The sequence below is a fragment of the Triticum dicoccoides genome, chromosome 5B (assembly GCF_002162155.2).
Source record: "Triticum dicoccoides isolate Atlit2015 ecotype Zavitan chromosome 5B, WEW_v2.0, whole genome shotgun sequence".
Taxonomy (NCBI): Eukaryota; Viridiplantae; Streptophyta; class Magnoliopsida; order Poales; family Poaceae; genus Triticum; species Triticum dicoccoides.
Window position 1 is genome coordinate 64,472,564 of NC_041389.1, and position 23,557 is coordinate 64,496,120.

At 45.9% G+C, this 23,557-nt stretch overlaps 3 protein-coding genes across 4 annotated transcripts; all 3 read right to left on the reverse strand.

The window, feature by feature from the left end:
- Positions 1–519: 519 nt before the first annotated feature.
- LOC119307389 lies at positions 520–3,988 on the reverse strand. Of its 2 annotated transcripts, none has more exons than XM_037583466.1 (3): positions 2,909–3,988; positions 1,322–1,397; positions 520–792 (listed from the first exon to the last, which is right to left on the reverse strand). In XM_037583466.1, exons 1-2 carry the CDS (start codon positions 3,948–3,950, stop codon positions 1,360–1,362), a joined length of 1,080 nt encoding a protein of 359 aa, XP_037439363.1. In that variant the 5' UTR covers positions 3,951–3,988; the 3' UTR covers positions 520–792; positions 1,322–1,359. The 2 variants fall into 2 exon arrangements, with proteins under 2 accessions (XP_037439363.1, XP_037439361.1); XM_037583464.1 differs by having other exon boundaries at positions 2,756–3,988.
- Positions 3,989–4,698: 710 nt separating this feature from the next.
- LOC119305186 (protein PHOSPHATE-INDUCED 1 homolog) lies at positions 4,699–6,089 on the reverse strand. The gene has a single exon (XM_037581778.1). It carries the CDS (start codon positions 6,006–6,008, stop codon positions 5,040–5,042), a length of 969 nt encoding a protein of 322 aa, XP_037437675.1. The 5' UTR covers positions 6,009–6,089; the 3' UTR covers positions 4,699–5,039.
- A 2,727-nt stretch (positions 6,090–8,816) lies between these two features.
- On the reverse strand, positions 8,817–10,344 carry LOC119313086 (BTB/POZ and MATH domain-containing protein 3-like). Its single transcript, XM_037588902.1, has 2 exons — positions 9,527–10,344; positions 8,817–9,114 (listed from the first exon to the last, which is right to left on the reverse strand). The coding sequence occupies exons 1-2, from the start codon at positions 10,342–10,344 to the stop codon at positions 8,817–8,819; spliced, it is 1,116 nt and encodes a 371-aa protein (XP_037444799.1).
- Between the last annotated feature and the right edge of the window lie 13,213 nt (positions 10,345–23,557).

Below are 23,557 nucleotides of genomic sequence, written 5' to 3' on the forward strand. Positions count from 1 at the left end.
TTCAGCTCATAGACAAGACTATGCAAGAAGTGAGATGTTGGCATCAAACCAAGATTGGAGCTATAGCCCCATTCTTTATCCATGAGCTTCCCTGAACTTTATTCTCCGCATTCTTGTTTCTTCTTCTTTCTTTCACTTCCGTTGCTCTGCTCATTTGCCCATATGTTTATACTCCCTCCGTTCCATAATTCTTGTCATGGTAAGTTTTTAGTTACCACGACAAGAATTATGAAACGGAGGGAGTATCTCCCCTTTACTCCCTCCGTTTTTATTTGCTCTGCATATTAGAGTTGGCTGAAGTCAAACTTCGTAAAATTTGACCAAGTTTATAGAAAACAATATAGACATTTATCATAATAAATCTATACGATGTGAAACTACATTCAATAATAAATCTAATGTTATTGATTTGTTATTGTATATCTTAATAAATTTTTTATAAACTTGGTCAAAGTTTGTAAAGCTTGACTTTGACCAAAGCTAATATGCGAACTAAATAAAAATGGAGGGAGTACTCTGTATGGCTCTGCCAGTTCTCTTAATGAATGAAAAGTAGCACTCACTACATTTTGCCAACAACAAAAAAACAATGAGATTTGACATGACCACAAGTCCACAACCATATCACCAGGGGAAGGTGAAATTCCCTCTATTAACACGGTTACATCCGAAACTTTGGTAGACTAGCACACATTCAGCAAGTTCGTTTAGATAGTTTATAAATTTTGTCGAACACATTGATGTGATGCGATGCGATGGACTCAGCGAGAACGGCAGCAGCCGTTCCTTCACCTGGAGAAAGCAAATATGCAAATCCATTAGTAACCTGATAGGCACTACTAATATATAGCCTCCAACTTACTGATGTTTATATTATATAATAACAGGAAAATGGACTACTAATGTATAGCTGGAAAAAGCAAAATCATCGATCCAGATTCTACACTCCCAGCTTGTAGTAGCCACCTACGGCTACTGTTTATACAAGAAAATGGTCCAATGGAATATTGATTTGAAATGCGGCTAAGCCATGGAGAATTTCTATGAGTGCCCACATAGGCTCATACGACGCGTGTAATTTTAACATCCACACCCCATATTCAACCCTGTATATCATGTACAATAAAAGAGGAGACATTTTAGTTTGGCATCATCATCCATTTTAGTTCTTCTCTGTGCTATTCACATGTGTGAATCCTTATAGCCAAATGGACAATAGCTTCTGAGTGCATGTTACCCATGATGCAGCCAGATATTTTACACAGAAAAAACTAATCGAAAAATCCAAATCTCACAAGCTATATTCAGAAGATATTCTTACATGTTGAACCGTTTCAGCACATTCACACATCAAACCAGTCAGCCATCCCCAGCTTCGTTATATCCACCAGCAATGGCTGTGCATGGAGACACAGGAAGTCAGCCAATTAAAAACAGTTCCAAGGAAAAGACAGATGGATAGCTCTGAAACACTACTTGAGCGAAAGAACTCACTTTTGTAACTCGCATTTTATAGACGATTTATAGCTCATTTTTATACTAAAAAGGAATATACAGAAAACAGTACACTTAGCCAATAAGAAGAACCAAGACATGGTACAGAATTTATCTCATGTAAACTCGTCCCTAGTCAAGTCAAGTTGTCAACCAACACAATTAAAACACCAAACTAATAAACTTTAGCAACAAAAGTGACTTCAGGTATGCAATTTTAAATAATTGAAGCATGATTAGAGCCAAGAAATGCAATTTATTTTTGTGTGCTACCAATATACTCCATCCATCGTGTTTATTGGGTCAGCGGGGCAACCAATGACGTCCAAATCTGCCGCGTGCAATGAAATTAATCAGGACGTACTTTTTTTGCGACAAAATTAGGTAAGTGCTGCATGCAACGGAATTAATTAGCGATGGGGGCATAGAAAGGTGCAAGGCGTGCGCGCCACGTTCGGCTTCACTGCAAAGGTAGATATTTTTATGCAATGCAAGCTAATTAATTAGCAACAAACAAGCTCATACTCTAGTTTTCCTTCCCATCATGGTCCTAGAGCTTCGGCTAGCAGGCCTAATAAACACGGACAGAGGGAGTACTAGTCACTTGCAAGAGGGTCTACAAGTGACAAAAAATAAGTACTATATTCTCATATGCAGGCGTATTAGGTTTCATTAAGATGAGGCTTTGATGAAGAATTACTTTGTTAATATGCCTTTTTATGACATGAACTTGGTACCACTTGATTGTTTTCAAAAAAGTGTACAGAGAATTGCAATATTACATCATATAAACCATGCGGTAAAGGAGTAATTCTTGGTCAAAGCGTTTCTTTTGCGACCAAGTCAAAGTTTTGTCTTAGCAAAACATAATAAGCCCAAGATATCGGAATGGCAGGAATATCATTTAAGGTATGGATTCAACCGAAGTTGTTATTATCGATTTTAAAAAGTAAGGGATAAAAGAATATAATTAGCTTTGATACTCCAAACATCTCAATTAAGTTACTAAGTGACATTTGATTTTGCAATTTTAACCATTTGACATTTGATTTGGATCTTCCAGGAATGAAAACAGCTAATGAGAACATAAGGAAAATATGGCTATAGATTAAGTTTGTCTATCTATCAAAGGGATAATTGCTGATTAGGCTTAGATTGCCTGTGACTTCAGAGATAGAATTAAGATGCTTGAGCAACCATTTATGAAACATAACTGAATTTGGCAGCTCATACAATATTAGGACTAAGGACAAGCAATTACCTGGTGTATAGAAACTCATGAATGGATGGTAGGCACTTCTAAAACGTTTTCCAGGAATACTCTTGGATTGCAATGAATTAAGTTGAATCATGTAGACATTGACGTCCATATGTATAAAAATTACATCAGTATCCTCAACATAGCACATTATACCTCCCGTCCCCTTGACATAGTCCCAGCCTCGTGTCAATCGCACCATCCTTCTGGTTCTCCCAATCTGAGGACGGGGCCCGAGAATGTTACGCAATTCAACGGTCTTCCACGGCACCCATGTGGCAACACCATGAGCATCGACGTTCCTTTGCCACGTTTGGAAGTGTGGGTAATACATCATGGCGAAGCCAACAGCGCCATCCTCAGCCTGGATGATTCGATGGGTACCACCACCCGGGAAATCATCTGTAACGGGTGGCCCCTTGATCACAACTAGACTCTGCTCTTCCAAATCAAACTCAACAATGCCAGCCTCCATAGTTGTAAGCAACCAGTAAATTGCTTTACCAACGAGTGAGCCATCCATACAAGCATCAAACAGTTGACATGGAGCCGCCGTCGAGACGGGATTGCTCCATGCCCCGGTATCTGAGGAGTAAACACTGGCGAGGGGTCTATAGTCATGCCTGCACAAGGATACCAAGGCCACCTTGAAGGGGCTGGAGTGGCATTCACCGTGCACGTGGCCAGGGTCGCCGGCAGCGCAGAGCACGGCCCCGTTGAGGGAGCCCTTCTTGAACTCGGGCGGAACGGCCACGCGGCGCTGCTCGCCGGTGACGGGGGCGCACACGACGAGGTCCTTGCGCACACGGTCTAAGACGAGGACGCGTGCGTGGCGGAAGCCGAGCACGCCGTAGTCGCGGCGGTCGCTGTAGCGTCCCAGGTCGAAGCGCCCGGGAGGGATGCGGTCGGGACGGTCGAGCAAGGAGGTGAAGACGAGGTCGCCCTGGATGTACTCGAAGGCGCCGAGGAGCGGCGGCTTGCGGTGGTGCGCGCGGAAGCGGCCGAGGAATCTAGGATCGGTGGTGATGCTCCGCCACCGCCTGCAGACGGCGGAGGCGCGGATGAGCGAGGAGGGCTGCGGCGGGAGGCGGAGGAGGATCTCCCGGAGGAGATCGTCGTCGTCCGGCAGAGCGACAGGCTCCATCGGCGAGCTGCGGCGGCGGGGGCGGCCCCGGCGGCGGCGGGTCGTCTCACTCATGTTTTTTTTTTTTTTGAGGGAACTCACTCATGTCGTCTGGGACTTGGGAGTGTGGATCGAACTTCGAAGGCAATGGAGTGGGGCAAAGGTTGGATTTCTTTTACTCCAGTCACTTGTGGTATTGGGCCGCCACGTCGACGCCGGCAAACCGCTCGATTTGTTACACGGGCTAATACACACGCAAGTGCGTCTGGGCTTTGTGCGACGACGGCCTGATGACACCCTGACTTCAAAATTGTCTAAAAAATATCCTAAAAATTCAAAAACTGTTCGTGACTTACAAAATACTAGTTTATTTATTCACAAAATGTTCACTAATTCAAAAATTAATCATGCATTTCGAAAAATGATCGTTAAATCAAAAGAATATTTGTGAATTTCAAAAATTATTCCACCAATTTACAAAATGATCTTCATCCATTCTAGAAATGTTCGCCGATCAAGAAAATTGTAAAAAAAATCACAGTTTTAGAAAAATGTTTGCAAATAGTATAAAATGTTCAGGAATTCAAAAAATATTCAAAAATTTGTAAAAGTGTTCATAAATTTGAAAAATATTCATGATTTCAATTATGTTCACGAGTTTAAAAAAATGTTCATGATTTCACGAAATTTAGAGTGATAGTGTATCTCGGTGATGCAGCAAAAGGTGATCATGGCCATTGAAGATTATGATTTTTTTTCTCCCGTTGTAACGCACGAGCCCTTTTGCTAGTATAAGAAAAATATGAAGATAAACAATGCCAGGTCAGTATCAGTACATCCATCATTAGATATATTTTACAAATATATTTATTCAATAGTGTACTCCTTCCGTCCGTAAATAAGTATAGACCTGATTACCCTTTGAAGTCAAAAGATTAATTCTAATCACACCGTTGCTCTGCATCGATATCCATGAATAGAACTTTTTTAAGGGGCCTACACTGCTTGTGACATGGGTCGCTTACGAACGTGCATCACGCAGCTGCTACACGTCACGTGACGATGTAGATCGGTGCCTACCATCAAGCAAAGCTTTTGAAGTCTCATGCATAAACTCGCGGCCTAAGCATAGAAGTTAATTAAACGGCTTGGTTTGTGATTCGATCAGGCCATGATAAGGCACGAGTCGTTGGCGGGATCGAGCAGGGCCGGCACGAGGTACCTCCTGCCGTTCCTGCCCACCACGTTGTATCCGCCGCCGGTGGCCGTGTCAAGCTTCACCGCGCCGGGGTAGCCAGGGTAAGCGCCGCGCCCGTACACTCCCGGGCACCCGCCGCCGACCTCCACCGGCGCGCCGGCGTCGCCCTGGAAGTATCCGTGCCCGTACGGGTTGGTCACCGCCCCGGCCAGCAGCGCCGCGAGGTTGATCACCATGCCGTCCACCCCGGCGTCTCCGTTGGGCGCACGGAGCGGAGTCTCCCTGCTCCTGTGGCGCCCAGGCACTGCCGTCGCCGCCACGGCAGGGTCCGCGGCGTGGAACGGCCACGCGCACCGGCCCGGGCACTGCACGGCCGCGTTGCCCACCCACACGTGCACGGCGCCGCCGGGCGCCAGCGAGCCGTGCAGCCCGCAGGAGCTCCCGCAGAAGCCGTCGACCGCGACGTCCGCGGCGGTGAGCACGACGGCGACGCCGCCAGGCGCCACGCCGAGCCGCGCTGCCAGCTGCTCGACCTGGAGCCGCGACAGGTGCTTCCCCAGCGAGCACCCCTCGTCGGACACCTGGTTGGTGAGCATCACCCGCGTCCGCTCCCTGCCGGTCCTCTGCACGTACCGGTCGACGGTCTCCCACCACTGCGCGACCGACGCCGCCGCCGGAGCGCCGAAGGTGTGGGGGCGCGAGCGCGGGGAGAGCGAGCGCAGGAAGTCGGCGAGGACGGCCTTGTGGTGCGGCGAGAAGGCGCCGTAGTAGAGCACGGAGACCGGCACGGTGCCGTCGAGCACGCCGCCGTGGTGGTACGCCATGTCCGGCGGCGGGGGGTTGTACAGGGAGGAGGCGCACGGCGAAGGGCGTGTGAAGCCGATGAGCAGGGCTAGCAAGAGGGAGCACGCGGCGTGCTGCTTGCTCATCGTCATTAATGGCGAACCATGGAAGATGGAACGGAATGCAGCGGAGCTAGTAGTAATGCTTTGGAGCGCTTTTATATGCGTGATCCGTTGGTCTGTTTCTTGCACGAGTGGGCGAGCAAGGCGTGGGAATGAAACGGATCGGATGCCCGGCGTGCGCTTCATTGGAGTTGAGTTGCTTCCAAGGCAGGTTTAGGCGGACAGCAGTATACCCATCAGTGGACTTCATTGGATACCCGCGCGCGGCAGTGGCGCCCTGTTGCGATACAACAGCATAGAGTGTTTTTGGAGCTTCGCCATCAAGCGAACAACGGACGACCTCCAAACTGTCTCAAGCTGCTGCAAGCTCCTAGTGCCCGGCACCTGCGACTGCTAGTGCAGCCTACAATGAAAAGGAACTTTTTTTTGCCATTTTTTTTTATTCTTGGTTAGTCAAAGTTCCAACACTGAGCAGTCACCCGAACCGAGACATGAGAAATAAGCACCTTGTGTATCCTCCAACCAATTTCCAAATATATTGTGTACACTATGCAATGGATATATACAAATTTGAGGGCACACAACACACACACACACACACACATTGTGTGTGTCATTGAGCATGTTTTGTGCGTGTTCTTCTGTTCCATACGTGCGTAGTTTTTTTAACAAAGTACAGACGCAGACGCTTATACGTACACATATACTCACCTATATGAACGCACAAATGCATACTCTACCCCTATAAGCATTTCCTAGAGACTGAGCCGGCACATCATCTTCAGATTGACGAAATCGCGCATACACTCACCCCTATGAGCACCTCCGTTTCGTACGTTCGTACTGCTGCATTGCTTTGATTGTAACTTGCAAAGGGTTCATCAAAATGTTGAAGATAATATACGATTGAAAAGATATGGTGGGATGCAACATTTTCATATAGAACAAAATTTGAAAATCAGAATCTACGTAAATGGCCAACTAACTATTTTTAATCAATTCATTTGGGTGATGTTTTCATGCAAAAAAATCACATATTTCTTATGATTGAAGAGATGTTTTAAAAATATGTCTGTTTGTGCTATTTTAACGATTTTTAAAAATATTTCCAATTTACTCATGGAAATATTTGGTCCAATATCGGATGTGGGTAATTGCGCGAGCCACGGAATTGCCCACGGCGAAAGGGCGCTCTTCCTCTCCCCCGCAACCACACCAGCCTCATGCATGTCGGTGCCACACCCTCTGCATGTCCACCCGAGAGCATTATCGCATTGCCTACGCTCCTTCTCCTGCCCTCTTGTGTTGGGTCCTCGCGCGGTGCTATGCCTCATCCTTGCCTCTCGAAAGAGCTGATGCATCACCCAACCTTCTCCTATTTAAATATCCCGGGAGGCGAAGAAGGGCGTCGGATCCACCCATGCACATTGTCCAATATCGTTCAGAGAGAAGGGAGGGGGGAGAGAGGTGTACATCACACAAGCACCATTTCAGCCTAGCACTTCACAAATGGGTTTGTGTGGGCCTTCATGTATGATAAGCATATCACACATTTTGGTTGAACCGTGTGCAATGAAGGGATATTTTGGTTGAACCGTGTGCAATGAAGGGACATTTTGGTTGAACCGCGTGCAATGAAGGGTGTTGATATGCATGTTCAATAGTGCGAAAAGGAGGAGAAAGAGGAAGAGGACAAAGAATTATACGTGCAGGCAATGTAGGAGAAGCAATTGATCAAGTCATCGGACCAATGATGTGACGAGAATTGTTTCCGTTCTTCTCAAGTCCTAGATTAATCCATTTAATAACAATACCTACACAAGAGAGTAGATTTTGTGCAACCCATATTATCATGTGAAATAATTCATAGATGTTAGTAATGTTATATCATGTCCACATGCAAATATTTATCCTGACCTAGATAAAAAGGACATGATTCCAATGAGTGCTGCAAGTTAAATAGCATGCAGTGATAGAAAATTATCATTTTTCTGTACACGTCAAAATAAGTCATATTTTTCTACGAGTTTTTGCATGTGCACACAACATGAATTACATCTTCCCACAAAAAAAACATGAATTACATCCATCACTTATTTCATAATTTTAAAAACTCCAAAAATGTAAAAGAGAAGAGGGTGAATATGGATTGTACCAGTAGCTAGTTGCTAGAATTACTTTCCGGTTGCTTCGTTTGCCTCACAGCATGTGTGTGACATCAAACTCAGTGATGTCGTCTCTTCGTCCTCGACCATGATCACGTTTGTCACTTTACATCACAATTTATCTTCTCCACATTGTCCTGCCGTAGGAACATGCTCCATTCTAGACATGAGAGAAACGAAATGCATAGCCACACCTAGCTGGACGCCCCCAAACTATCAGGGACGTCCATGTGCAGTGCAGTAAACCTTTCAGTTTAGCTATTTCTCAACATGCAGTCCTTCCCATTTTAGAGAACTCGCCTCCGATTTATAGAATTCTCATTATGGTGTCCTTCTCATCATGCATAATTTTGCGGCATCACAGATCAAAACTGGGACCATGTTTATAAAGTTTCAACATCACATTTTCAGCATTTTATTCAGCATACACATATAATTTTCACAATATGTATGAACATTTCAAACAAAATAGCATTTTTATTCTTACACATCTACGCAACCATACATGCATACACCGGAACTAGCAAAATACTCCCTCCGTTCCAAATATTTGTTTGTCGTGGTTTTAGTTTAAAATTGAACTAAAATAACTACAAGTATTATGGAACGGAGGGAGTAGATTTTAAGCATACTTGATGATATGATCATTAGTACCCACACACGTAAGCGCGTACTAAATGTCCCTGATAATATCCTTGGCTGCTGTCAGCTCAACAGGCAAGAGTCTAGCAATCAGCTCACGGAGAAGAGACGGGCAACTGCTTTTTATATGTTGGTAACCATCACTTGCGATCATCGCTTCCAAATTGGACGGAGAAGCAAGGAACTCGAAGCAAGCCTCCTTGAGTCCATGGTAATTATGCTGTTCAGCCAAAACCAAGGTAGTTGCAACCATGTCGGAATCGATGTGATTACACAATATCTCCTCGCATATCAGCTTGAGCCTCGCAACGTCATAGAGACCAACTTTTCTACTCTCGGGTGTAGGTACACCCGAGTTTGAAAAAAAAAGAAAAACATGATCAAACAATGTCAAAAAAATCTGCAGTTTGGGGACATGAAACTTCATCAAATGTTCAAGCTTTTTGCAAGAATTCAGCGGAAAAAAACATCAGAGGAGCTCTCGGCAAAAAAAAAACAAAATCAATGTTCTAAGTTTGTGCACTGTTTGAGTACTGTTCGAGCATTGATTTTGTTTTTTTGGTGAGAGCTCCTTGGATGTTGTTTTTAGCTGAAACTTTGCAAAAAGTTCAAACACTTGATGAAGCTTGTTGTCTCAAGGATTTCAGAATTTTTGGACCTTGTTTTATCACATTTTTCGAAGTTTTGCAAACTCGGGTGTACCTACACCCGAGAGTAGCCACAACTTTCCCAACGTCATACCTATCCGCCGCTACAAGGAGATGGCCAGCTGTCACTACATCTTCTTGTGTTGCGCCTTCATCGGTTCCTTCATGAGTCGTCTCAGGGAGTGAGTCCGTGTAGATGAAATGGAGCAAGGACCTGAACACACCTGCTTCTATATCATCAATTTCAATCGGATCACCGGATTTCTCCCTCATGGCGCCAAACAGCTCCGCCTTGAAGACCGGGGAACGAGCGGCGAGCACGGACCTATGAACCGAGAATATCTCGCCACCAACTCGAAAGGCCACATCTGCTCCATCCTTGCTTTTCAGGAGCTCACCGAGTTGCCGATGCAAGTTGCTTGGAGGAACCACAACAAACTGATTTGTGCGTGTCTCTTCGCTGCGGATCTTCTTCACGGCCACATCACACTTGATTCTAAAACTATCACCTTTTAGATGCAATGATCCTTCCAGATCCTCATGCTTGATAAAATCGCCGAAACCCCAATCTGAACCACTGTATGGGAACACATGTTCCGGGGCGACTTTGACGTACGACGGCACTGGTTCTCCACCCTTGTCAAGGATGCTGAAGGTGACTTTGGCCTTCACACCGTCGCCGGCTGCCGAATCAAGGACCAGATAAACAGATATGTGACCTGGTTTGTCGTTGCCGTTCGGGTAATACTTGACGACCCAGTTATGATCCCCAACCATGAAAGGGATGGATGTGGTGCAGTCGCCGGCCTTGAGCAGCTCCTTGGTTCTTGAGTACCCATCTATGTTGATCACGTGCGTCCTTCTCTCTTCTTCAGCTACAATGGCGGACGTGAGCTTCCGACGCTTCGCCATTCTGGGGTTGGGCTGAGGCAGCAAGATTGGCAACGGTGGAAGATGACTGCCTCTGTTAACCGATCTGTTTCACAATCAAAAAACAAAAGCCGCAGCTACTGTAGTCTCGTTTACCTTCACGTGGAGACGTCGTTAATGTTGCGTCGCATTCCCGTGCTCTGCCATTTTTCATGAAACTAAACTCTGCCCGAGTCCCACCAGCGGGGACTGGACTGAGCGGCCAGGAGGAGGCGATCGGCGTCGTCCGGCGGAGCCGATGAGAAGGAGCGCGAGCGCGGGCGGGGCCGGACCGGTGGCGGAGGTGTCGGCTGCGAGGCGACCCACAGTGAGACGCGGGTGAAGCGGGGGAACCAAAGAGGGGGCTCGGGGGTGAGGCCGGCACGGCGAGATCTCGGATCGGGGGAGATGTGGAAGCGACTGAATTTGTACTCCTAACATAGTGAGTGCGGGTCGGAGAGATCGATGTGCGCGCCGGCGGCAGCGTTGAGAAGATTGTCTTTTGTTGATGAGCGCCGGCCGGCAGCGTCTGACATGAATGTAATCCTTTTTATTGATGAGCGCCGCCAGTGTCGAGAATAATATCTTCTGTTTTGTATAGTATAAGGCTGGTCATATTGGGGAGTAACTTAGATTAGTAACATACATATGTTACTAGTCTATGTTACTACCTTCATAGTGGGTAGTGTCATAGGTGTAGTAACATAGTTGCCTTTATTTATTACTTTGTAGACTCATTATGCATTGGAAACCGCTATGTGATGGTAACATATTATGTTACTCTATTTGCCTCTCTCCTCATTAACTACTTGCCACATCACCATTTTTGCTTATGTGGCATCTATGTTACTACCTATGTTACTCCCACTATGACCAGCCTAATGAGCGTCGGCAGCTAGTTCACTCGGCTCCTCCTCCGTTCAATGCTGAGGTGAAGCTCGTTTTTACATCTCCAACCATTTTGGACAAATACCGTTCGAAATATTTCAAACAGATTTTGAATTCAATTTTTTACAGTCTATGTACAAAAGTATTTAACCTTTATACATCCCAACCATCTCCTAATGTGGTGGCTGTTCAGCAAAAGTTGCTGCCTGCTATTTCGTCGGCGGTTCGACTACTGGTTGCTCCCACATTTGTTTTAGAGTGTTTTAAACTTTTGCATCCTCCCTCAACTCGCTGCAAAGGAAATTGTAGCTAAACGCAATTACCGGGTGGTAACCGAATTTTCCACCCGGTAAAAGAAGCCCTGCTACCACCCCCAATCCTCTTCTCTATCCCAAACATCTTCCCCATCTATCATGTTTGAGTGTTTGGTTTGCAAAGATGGATTTGGTTATGTTTCATTTCAACACAAATGATTGATGGCTCTCAAATTTAGAACAACACAAAAATGTCATATCAAAACTAAAAAAGATGGCATAAATGACGCCTAATAACACAAAAGGCTTATATAACATTGTCCAAAACGCATAATGAAAACGGAATCTAGCTTTACCGCAACCTGTTGTAGCTAGTGTATCAACGACCGTTGGAAGCCAGGTAAAAAGAACGACCCTTGGAAGCTATAACAACATAATCTTTTACTGCTTGAAGGTCATACGCTCATGTGAGAGGCCGGAGCGGAGCAGGCGGAGGCGCGGGAGGAGCCGGAGCTGTAGCTCGTGATCTATTCGTTCACTTGTATCTAAATTCTGTCAAGTATCTTCATTCATTTTTCAATTCTTCTCAGTGAATTGTGCCTTTGCTACTTTCATTTTCAATTCTTACGGTGGTTCGCTCAAGATTCTTTTTCCTTTGTTATCATATTAATTCATTCGTTCTTTTCGATCCTACCGGTGGTTCATGAAGACTTTCTCAAGTTTCGCGCCATATTCCCCTTAATCCTTTTTTTCAACAAGAATAAGTAGTATGAAAAATTTGTTTATCATCAATTAAATTTGATGAAGGATAAGCATACAATAAATCTTATTCTTATTTCATCCAAGTCAAGTAATCCCTTCCTTCGGAGTTTGTTCTTGGTGAATAAATTCTAGTTCCAAGTGTTTTCATCTTTTCTTTTTCGGAGTTCAAAATTCCTTGGTCATTTCGTCGGAACCTCCATCTAAATCACCACAAGGCATGTCTTATTCTTTCATGCTTCATTCTATCTCATCATCCTTTCGTCACCGGAGATCTTCATGGTGGTTCTTCATGATTTAATTCATTCTTCAAGAGTTCATCAAGATTTTGTTAGAGGAGTTCAAGTATCTTTTCTTCTCGCATCTTGAAGTGCAATTAATTCTCCGTTTTCTTTTGAAGTGGAGTTTTGCATTTCTTCGTTCTTCTCAGCTATTCAGACATTGGTTGTGGTATAATTTCACCTCAAGTTTTGAGTTGTTTTTGATAAGTCCACATCAAGCTTATTCTTTTGTTGTTGATTTTCTCAACAACTCCGTTCAGCCCTTCCTCTAAGGACGCTATCAAATTCATTCGTCGCGAAAGTTCTTGTTCTTCCATCCGTTCTTTTCATTCCATTCTTTCAATTCGTCCGGAGGCATGGCGTTGTTCATCTCATCAAGTGCCACCCCATCTTGTGAAGTTCATGTTCTATTCCTTTCATTTTTCAGTCGGAGTGTTTCCGAAATTCTTTTGTTCTTATTCCTTTCCTATCTTATTCTAACCGGAGTGTTTCAGAGTCTATCTATTCCTTGAGCTTTTGATTCTCATCATATTTGTCATTCCTCTTTTCTGCCGAGTGCTCTCGTCCTTGTTCTTCTTCTCTCTTGAGCACTTGCTTCACCTCATCCTCTTTTTCTTCCGTCTCGTTCATAAGATCTCGGGACGAGATCTTCTGTTAGTGGAGGAGAGTTGTAACACCCCAAGACCAATGCTCGAGTTGCCTTCCATTTATTTCGTCGACGTCGTGTATTTCATTTGATTGTTGCCATGTTCACGATAGTGCCATTCCATCCTTGTGTTTTGTTTCTTGGGCATGGTGTGTTTGCCATTGTCGTCTTGTTTGGCATTGTTCCTTTTATTTGTTGCATATGCCATGCTCATCATTGTTATGTTGCATTTGTGCCTCTGGTCTCTTTTGCATTTCATCATATTCATCATGTGCATTGCATTCCTTATGATGTTGTCTTGCTATATTCATGTCATATGTATCAACCCCTTTTATATCTCTCTCAAACCTAGCCATGCACCATCACCTTCTTCTTCCTCTTCTTTTACTTCTTTATGCAAGTGAGTTCTTCCCTCCTCCATTAATGTTCATTATTTTCCTGATGCTAGTTCACCATGCATAAACCATCTCTGCCATTTTCAGCTCATTTGAAGATGTTTTGGTTGGGTTCAAAAATACCTCAAGTTTGAATTATATTCAAACTTGTTTTATTTTTCTACCTCTAAAAAATGCCCAAACCAATTATTTCAAATACTAAAAAACTCCAGGAGCTTGAGGATATTTTTATATCTGAAAAACTCTTCTCCTAGCCCCCTGGCCATTTTTCGTTTCTTTTGTTGTTTATTTAAATAAACAGAAACTTAAAAGAAATGGAAAAGGCCGCAGCAGCAGCCAGCTGGGCCTCACCTCCAGGCCGGCCCAGTTTTTCCCTCGCCCGCAGCCCGCCAGCGCTGACTCTTTCCCTCTCTCTCTTGCCGGGCCCGCCTGCCAGCGACCCATCCCCCTCACGATCACCTGCTCTGTTCCCTTCCGTCTCCCTCGCTTCAGAGCCAGAGCGCTTGCACCGTCGCGCCGTGAGCTCACAGACGTCGAGGCCAGCGCCTTCCCGGGCCCCTATAAAGCCGCATCCCCGCGCCCTAGGGTTTCCCTCTTCCCCGTCTCGCCGCCGCCACAAGCCATCTCCTTCCTCTGTTTGTTCTTCCTCTTCAAGAGCAGAGCGCATGAGAGAAAACCCCGCCGGTGTCCGGCGTCGCTCGCGCAGCCGGAGGACTTCAAGATCGTCTCCGACATGTTCATCTTCTTCCTCGACGCCGACTACGTCCGTTCAGGCGTCTTCCCCGCACTAGGTCACCTCCACTACGTCGCCAAGTTCCTCGACGTCTTCCTCCCCGCTTCCTCTGCTTCGCGGATCCGAGGATGTCGCCCCGATCGGCGCGTCCCCACGTCATCTCCTTCGTTTTCCGGCAAGTCCAGGAGCCAGGAGGTCCAAGGCCGATGCAGTCGTCCTCCTCTACATCGCCTACCTCCCCTGTTTCGTCTTCTTCGCGGAGCCGCACGCCGCCACGATCAGCGCCTCGCTTCGCCCTCTGCATCGCGCCTCCGGTCCCCTGTCTTGTTCCTCGAGCCCAGGGTGAGCAACCTCGTGTCCCAGCTCGTTCCCGTCAACGATTCTTCGCATCATGTCGAGGCCACGCTCGCTTTTCTCTCACGCCCGCGCCTAGCGCAAACTCTTGGCGCTCCTGCTTGTGGCCTACCGCGCTCACACCAGAGGATGTTTTCCTCCTCTGCACGCACTGGCGCACGCCTCGCCTCGTCGTTTATTGTGCATACTCCTGCACACTCCCTCACAGCTCCGGTCGTCTTCTTCGCCATGTTCGGGGCAAGCTGAAGCTCGTGCCCGAACGCCTGCGCATCCACACAGCACGCGTGCACCCTGTGTGCTTTGCCTCGCCGCGCCTCTGTACTCACCCGGCCTCGCCGCGCATCGCCCGGGCCGAGCCGAGCCTGCTCGTGCTCGAGCACCTCCGTGGAGCTGTTTGCCCACGCTCGCCATGCTGCTCGACAGTCTCTGCCGCACCCACGAGCGCCCCGACCTGCAAGCCCGCCCGTGTCTCTCTGTTATTTGCTCCGCTTGGTTCAGGTCCAACGTATGCATCTTCAGCGAGTCCACATGCATCACCAACAGCAACAAAAGCCCCTCCATGCACACGCGCACCCTCACCTATTTCGGCACCCCGCCGGCGCTTGGTAGCTGCAGCAGGCGCCGTCTGTTGTTACTGTCACCGGTGAGTTTGACCGTGAGCCATGGCTCCAAAGGTCGTCCTGTTTGGTCACTGTTCAATTATCCCTGGCCTTCTTCTTTTGCACAAGCATAGCTGTAGCCTAGTTGGTAGTCGCGCCGCGTCTCCATTCAGGAGACCTGGTTTCGAATCCCAGGCTCAGTCCCTTTTTAATTCCCACCTGTTTTATTTATTTTTGCCACACACACGCACGCAGGCACTTGGGCCCTCTCACAGCCACATGGGCCGAATCCTCATCTGGGCCGCTGCATTGTGATGCTTTGGGCCCGTGCATTTTTTTTCCACCCTGGGTATTTTAGCATTTTTCAGTGCATGCATATTTACTGAAATGCCATCATTTTAAAATGCTCATAACTAAATATGCATGCATCCAAATGAAACATGTCATATATGCATCTTGCTCAGTTTTTCATGTTCTTTAACAATATGCAACTTTCATCCCTGTTAAAAATATTTAAAATTGTTGTTTGCATTAATTTGCATAAATCACATGCTAAAATGATTTATTTCATAACTAAATAACCGTAGCTCGGTTTTAAATAAACTTTATATGTAAATGGGGTGTAAAAATGCCTAGTTTAACATGGTGGACTTTGTTTTACTGTTTAACAACTCTAAAATTGTGTTTATGGCAGAAAAGTACCAAATTCATAATTTGCATATGGGAATTTTCCGGAATTGTTGTTTGTAACTTCTGGCCTCATTTAAACTTGCCTAGATAGGTAGTTTTATTATGTTTCACCTCTTTCCATGTTACAACCTTTAATATTGTTTCGGTAGCATAAACGGGAGTGAACTAAATAATCGAACGTGGTGTTCCGTCAATATGCAACTCGTTGCATATTGAGCTCCACTTAACTTGTCGTATTGTTTGTTGCACTTTGCCATGCCATGCCTCATTAAATCGGACATGCATCATACTTGATTGTGCATCATGCCATGATTATGCTTGTGTGTTTACCATGTTGTTTGTTTCTTTCCGGTGTCGCTTCTTAGTTCCGGTAATGTTGCGATCGTGAGGATTCGTTCGTCTACGCTTGGTTCGGTTTCATCTGTTCGTCTTCTTCATGGACTTGTTCTTCTTCCTAGCGGGATTTCAGGCAAAATGACCACTACCCTGGATCTCACTACTATCATTGCTATGCTAGTTGCTTCGTTTTATCGCTTTGCTGCGCTACCTATTCTCTTGTTCTTCAAGCCTCCCAAATTGCCATGTCAGCCTCTAACCTTTTCATCCTTCCTAGCAAACCATTGCTCGGCTATGTTACCGCTTTGCTCAGCCCCTCTTATAGTGTTGTTAGTTGCAGGTGAAGTTGAAGATTGCTCCATGGTGGACATGATTTTGTTGGGATATCACAATATCTCTTATTTAATTAATGCATCTATATACTTGGTAAAGGGTGGAAGACTCGGCCTTATGCCTCGTGTTTTGTTCCACTCTTGCCGCCCTAGTTTCTGTCATACCGGTGTTATGTTCCCGGATTTTGCGTTCCTTACGCGGTTGGGTGATTTATGGGACCCCCTTGACAGTTCGCTTTGAATAAAACTCCTCCAGCAAGGCCCAACCTTGGTTTTACCATTTGCCTCACCTAGCCCTTTTTCCCTTGGGTTTCCGGAGCCCGAGGGTCATATTTATTTACCCCCCGGGCCAGTTCTCCTCCGAGTGCTGGTCCAAACCGAGCGATGTCCGGCGCCCCCTGGGCAACCAGGGTCTATGCCAACCCGTCGTCTGGCTCATCCGGTGTGCCCTGAGAACGAGATATGTGCAGCTCCTATCGGGATTTGTCGGCACATCCGGGCGGCTTTGCTGGTCTTGTTTTACCATTGTCAAAATGTCTTGTAAACCGGGATTCCGAGTCTGATCGGGTCTTCCTGGGAGAAGGTATATCCTTCATTGATCGCAAGAGCTTATCATGGGCTAAGTTGGGACACCCCTGCAGGGTTTAAACTTTCGAAAGCCGTGCCCGCGGTTATGGGCAGATGGGAGTTTGTTAATGTCCGGTTGTAGATAACTTGACACCAGATCCGAACTAAAGCGCATCAACCGCGTGTGTAGCCGTGATGGTCTCTTTTCGGCGGAGTCCGGGAGGTGAACACGGTTTTTGGGTTATGTTTGATGTAAGTAGGAGTTCAGGATCACTTCTTGATCATTGCTAGCTTCACGACCGTTCCTTTTGCTTCTCTTCTCGCTCTCATTTGCGTATGTTAGCCACCATATATGCTTAGTCGCTGCTGCAACCTCACCACTTTTACCCCCTTCCTTTCCCTTTAAGCTTTGCTAGTCTTGATACCCATGGTAATGGGATTGCTGAGTCCTCGTGGCTCACAGATTACTACAACAACAGTTGCAGGTACAGGTTATGTGATGATCATGATGCGAGAGCGATGTTTACTTGTTTTGGAGTTCTTCTTCTACTTCTGCTTCAATCAGGGGATAGGTTCCAGGTCGGCAGCCTGGGCTAGCAGGGTGGATGTCGTTTGAGTTTCTGTTTGTGTTTCATCCGTAGTCGGATGATGCTATTGTGTATGATGTATTGTTGTATTCGTGTGGCATTCCATGCCTCTTGTATGTATCCCCATCTATTATGTAATGTTGATGTAATGATATCCACCTTGCAAAAGCGTTTCAATATGCGGTTCTATCCTTGGTGGGACCTTCGAGTCTCTTTAGGATAGTATCGCATATTGGGCGTGACAAGTTGGTAATCAGAGCCTCAACCGACCATAGGAGCCCCCTTGATTGTTGACCGTTGTTGAGTCTAGAAGAAAACTATTTTTAAGTCTTACGATTATATATATATCGGAGAGTAGGATTCTTTTTACTCCTCAACCCCCTTCGCCGCTCTAGTGAGGACTCTCGACGTAGATGTTTTGTCTTTCCTCTCCTCAATTTTTCACAAATTTTTTTTAGGATCACGCAGGTATCTTGGGATCGTTTCGATATTTTTATGACGAGAACATTGTTCTTGGTGCCTCCTGACATTTAGGGGTTGTGGCAGTGTCCCGGGGAGTTGAGCTCCGAGGTGTTGCCGTCATAATTTTAGCGTTGCAGTTCTGGAATACCTGAGTTTTGCCGACATCGAAAATCTCTTTTATGCAGTTGTTGGTGAGATAACCTCAACGCCACCCAGTACTGGGGCGGGAGTTCAGGAGTATTGCCATAACTCGTATAACGGATGCTTTTCGAAGGTTGAGGTACATGATTTCCGAAGGTTTCTTGGTTATGTGTTGACGGATGGATACAGTTGGATGTAGGGATTGTTAGTTTTGGGTGAGATATATATTGCTTCCCCTGTATCCCCAACACCAGATTGCATAACTAGAAAGTTTCGGGAGTTTTATAGGTGGGAATTCAAGTAGCTCCTAGAATATCTTTCCGACAGATGCACGATATGGGATTGGGTAAATCTCTATCATATGTATTTGTTCCGGCTTATTCTGCAAGCCAATCCTTTGTTTTGTTTTGAGCTGTGGTATTTGAGTTGCTTCAATGTCAAGTGTTGATTCCATACCTTTCAAGCGGTGTTCTCATATTTCTATGGGAGTGCTAATCCTTCTTGATCATCGAGATTGTCATGTTAATTCTTTTCCAACCGGCGTGCTTCTCTTCAAGTGGATCAGATCTTTTCAACATCCGCAAGATCAACTCTAAGTTTTCTCACCAGTGTTTGTTTCATCCATCCCAAGTTGTCTTTGTTTTCCCGCCCTCCCACCATTTTCTTCAAGGACTCATATATTTTAATTAAGTATCCATTTACTCATGTGAAGTCTCTTCATTCTTTTCAATCAATGTTCTGATCCGGTGATCCCTTGTGAAGATGCTCATGAGGTTCAAGTTCATCATTCATCATTCTTGTATTCTTTTTTGGTGGATTTAACTCAAGATTTCGGTGTTGATCATATCCCTTTTCCTCATTTCAAATGCTATCCCATGCCGGTGCATCTCATAATCGTTCACCCCTCTCTATTCGTACCCAGAGTGTTGAACATATCTCAGAAGATTTGTGTTTCCATTCTTAATCCGTTCAAGCTATTTGGAGATTGTTATCTCATTCAAGTCATTTAATTCAACCAGGGCAATCCCCCCTTTTTAATCAATCGTTCAATGGTGTATCTTTTTAGTGGGCCCAAACCCACAGGTCTTTTCCCAGGATCTTAGCTGACTCTTCTAATTTTTCCTAGATCCATTCCCAAATTCTTTTCGAAGTTTGATGTAAGAATGAATTTCATCAGTCAGATGTTTTCCAAGATCGATTTCAAATTATTTTTCATTGTTGACTCGACATTTCGGTTTTTCATTCTCCCGGAGTATCTCAGTAAATTTTGGTGGTGTTTCTCGTCGTCATTTGAAGATCAAAGAAGAGTTCCTCTTAAATCCTTACCCGTTCTTCCAAAGAGGCGTAGTTCAAGCTTGATGCCATCCTCTCATAATTGTTTTCGATTGTCAGAATTCTTTTCTTACCATCCGGAGCATTTCATGAGTTGTTTCCATTTCTTTCCTCCGAAGGCCATCATGTCATAATTCCTCATTCTCAACCTTCAACTCTTGTTCTCCAAATCTAACTAGTGCATCATTCAAGTATTCTCTAATCAGCTCGTGATCTAATCGTTCACTTGTATCTAAATTATGTCAAGTATCTTCATTCATTTTCCAATTCTTCTCGGTGAATTGTGCCTTTGCTACTTTCATTTTCAATTCTTACGGTGGTTCGCTCAAGATTCTTTTTCCTTTGTTATCATATTAATTCATTCGTTCTTTTCGATCCTACCGGTGGTTCATGAAGACTTTCTCAAGTTTCACGCCATATTCCCCTTAATCCTTTTTTTCAACAAGAATAAGTAGTATGCAAAATTTGTTTATCATCAATTAAATTTGATGAAGGATAAGCATACAATAAATCTTATTCTTATTTCATCCAAGTCAAGTAAACCCTTCCTTCGGAGTTTGTTCTTGGTGAATAAATTCTAGTTCCAAGTGTTTTCATCTTTTCTTTTTCGGAGTTCAAAATTCCTCGGTCATTTCGTCGGAACCTCCATCTAAATCACCGCAAGGATCATCTTATTCTTTCATCCTTCATTCTATCTCATCATCCTTTCGTCACCGGAGATCTTCATGGTGGTTCTTCATAATTTAATTCATTCTTCAAGAGTTCATCAAGATTTTGTTGGAGGAGTTCAAGTATCTTTTCTTCTCGCATCTTGAAGTGCAATTAATTCTCCGTTTTCTTTCGAAGTGGAGTTTTGCATTTCTTCGTTTTTCTCAGCTATTCAGACATTGGTTGTGGTATAATTTCGCCTCAAGTTTTGAGTTGTTTTTGATAAGTCCACATCAAGCTTATTCTTTTGTTGTTGATTTTCTCAACAACTCCGTTCAGCCACGCTATCAAATTCATTCGTCGTGAAAGTTCTTGTTCTTCCATCCGTTCTTTTCATTCCATTCTTTCAATTCGTCTAGAAGCATTGCGTTGTTCATCTCATCAAGTGCCACCCCATCTTGTGAAGTTCATGTTATATTCCTTTCATTTTTCAGCCGGAGTGTTGCCGAAATTCTTTTGTTCTTATTCCTTTCCTATCTTATTCTAACCGGAGTGTTTCAGAGTCTATCTATTCCTTGAGCTTTTGATTCTCATCATATTTGTCATTCCTCTTTTCTACCGAGTGCTCTTGTCCTTGTTCTTCTTCTCTCTTGAGCACTTGCTTCACCTCATCCTCTTTTTCTTCCATCTCGTTCCTAAGATCTCGGGACGAGATCTACTGTTAGTGGAGGAGAGTTGTAACGCCCCAAGACCGATGCTCGAGTTTCCTTCCATTTATTTCGTCGACGTCGTGTATTTCATTTGATTGTTGCCATGTTCACGATAGTGCCATTCCATCCTTGTGTTTTGTTTCTTGGGCATGGTGTGTTTGCCATTGTCGTCTTGTTTGGCATTGTTCCTTTTATTTGTTGCATATGCCATGCTCATCATTGTTATGTTGCATTTGTGCCTCTGGTCTCTTTTGCATTTCATCATATTCACCATGTGCATTGCATTCCTTATGATGTTGTCTTGCTATATTCATGTCATATTTATCAACCCCTTTGATATCTCTCTCAAACCTAGCCATGCACCATCACCTTCTTCTTCCTCTTCTTTTACTTCTTTATGCAAGTGAGTTCTTCCCTCCTCCATTAATGTTCATTATTTTCCTGATGCTAGTTCACCATGCCTAAACCATCTCTGCCATTTTCAGCTCATTTGAAGATGTTTTGGTTGGGTTCAAAAATACCTCAAGTTTGAATTATATTCAAACTTGTTTTATTTTTCTACCTCTAAAAAATGCCCAAACCAATTATTTCAAATACTAAAAAACTCCAGGAGCTTGAGGATATTTTTATATCTGAAAAACTCTTCTCCTAGCCCCCTGGCCATTTTTCGTTTATTTTGCTGTTTATTTAAATAAACAGAAACTTAAAGGAAATGGAAAAGGCCGCAGCAGCAGCCAGCTGGGCCTCACCTCCAGGCCGGCCCAGTTTTTCCCTCGCCCGCAGCCCGCCAGCGCGGACTCTTTCCCTCTCTCTCTTGCCGGGCCCGCCTGCCAGCGACCCATCCCCCTCACGGTCACCTGCTCCGTTCCCTTCCCTCTCCCTCGCTTCAGAGCCAGAGCGCTCGCACCATTGCACCGTGAGCTCACGGACGTCGAGGCCAGCGCCTTCCCGCGCCCCTATAAAGCCGCATCCCCGTGCCCTAGGGTTTCCCTCTTTCTTGTCTTGCCGCCGCCACAAGCCATCTGCTTCCTCTGTTTGTTCTTCCTCTTCAAGAGCAGAGTGCATGAGAGAAAACCCCGTCGGCGTCCGGCGTCGCTCGCGCAGCCGGAGGACTTCAAGATCGTCTCTGACATGTTCATCTTCTTCCTCGACGTCGACTACGTCCGTTCAGGCGTCTTCCCTGCACTAGGTCACCTCCACTACGTCGCCAAGTTCCTCGACGTCTTCCTCCCCGCTTCCTCTACTTCATGGATCCGAGGATGTCGCCCCGATCGGCGCGTCCCCACGTCGTCTCCTTCGTTTTTCGGCAAGTCCAAAAGCCAGGAGGTCCAAGGCCGACGCAGTCGTCCTCCTCTACGTCGCCTACCTCCCCTGTTTCGTCTTCTTCGCGGAGCCGCACGCCGCCACGATCAGCGCCTCCCTTCGCCCTCTGCATCGCGCCTCCGGTCTCCTGTCTTGTTCCTCGAGCCCAGGGTGAGCAACCTCGTGTCCCAGCTCGTTTGTCCCAACTCGTTCCCGTCAACGATTCTTCGCATCATGTCGAGGCCACACTCGCTTTTCTCTCACGCCCGCGCCTAGCGCAAACTCTTGGCGCTCCTGCTTCTGGCCTACCGCGCGCACACCAGAGGATGTTTTCCTCCTCTGCACGCACTGGCGCACGCCTCGCCTCGTTGTTTATTTTGCATACTCCTGCACACTCCCGCGCAGCTCCGGTTGTCTTCTTCGCCATGTCCGGGGCAAGCTGAAGCTCGTGCCCGAATGCCTGCGCATCCACACAGCACGCGTGCACCCTGTGTGCTTTGCCTCGCCGCGCCTTTATACTCACCCGGCCTCGCCGCGCATCGCCCGGGCCGAGCCGAGCCTGCTCGTGCTCGAGCACCTCCGTGGAGCCGTTTGCCCGCGCTCGCCATGCTGCTCGACAGTCTCTGCCGCACCCACGAGCGCCCCGACCTGCAAGCCCGGCCCTGTCTCTCTGTTATTTGCTCCGCTTGGTTCAGGTCCAACGTATGCATCTTCAGCGAGTCCACACGCATCACCAACAGCAGCAAAAGCCCCTCCATGCACACGCGCACCCTCACCTATTTCGGCACCCCGCCGACGCTTGGTAGCTTCAGCAGGCGCCGTCTGTTGTTACTGTCGCCGGTGAGTTTGACCGTGAGCCATGGCTCCAAAGGTCGCCCTGTTTGGTCTCTGTTCAATTAGCCCTGGCCTTCTTCTTTTGCACAAGCATAGCTGTAGCCTAGTTGGTCGTCGCGCTGCGTCTCCATTCAGGAGACCTGGGTTCGAATCCCAGGCTCACCCCCTTTTTAATTCCCACCTGTTTTATTTATTTTTGCCACACACACGCACGCAAGCACTTTTTTTTGAGGTGAACTAGGGATTTTATTGAGTACATAACACAAAAGGAATACAAGTGATGTTCGGTAGAATCCCTAGCCACAAGCGGTGACCCGAAGGGAGAGCTGAAGCAGCCTTTGCAATGGCATGAGCTTCAGCATTGGC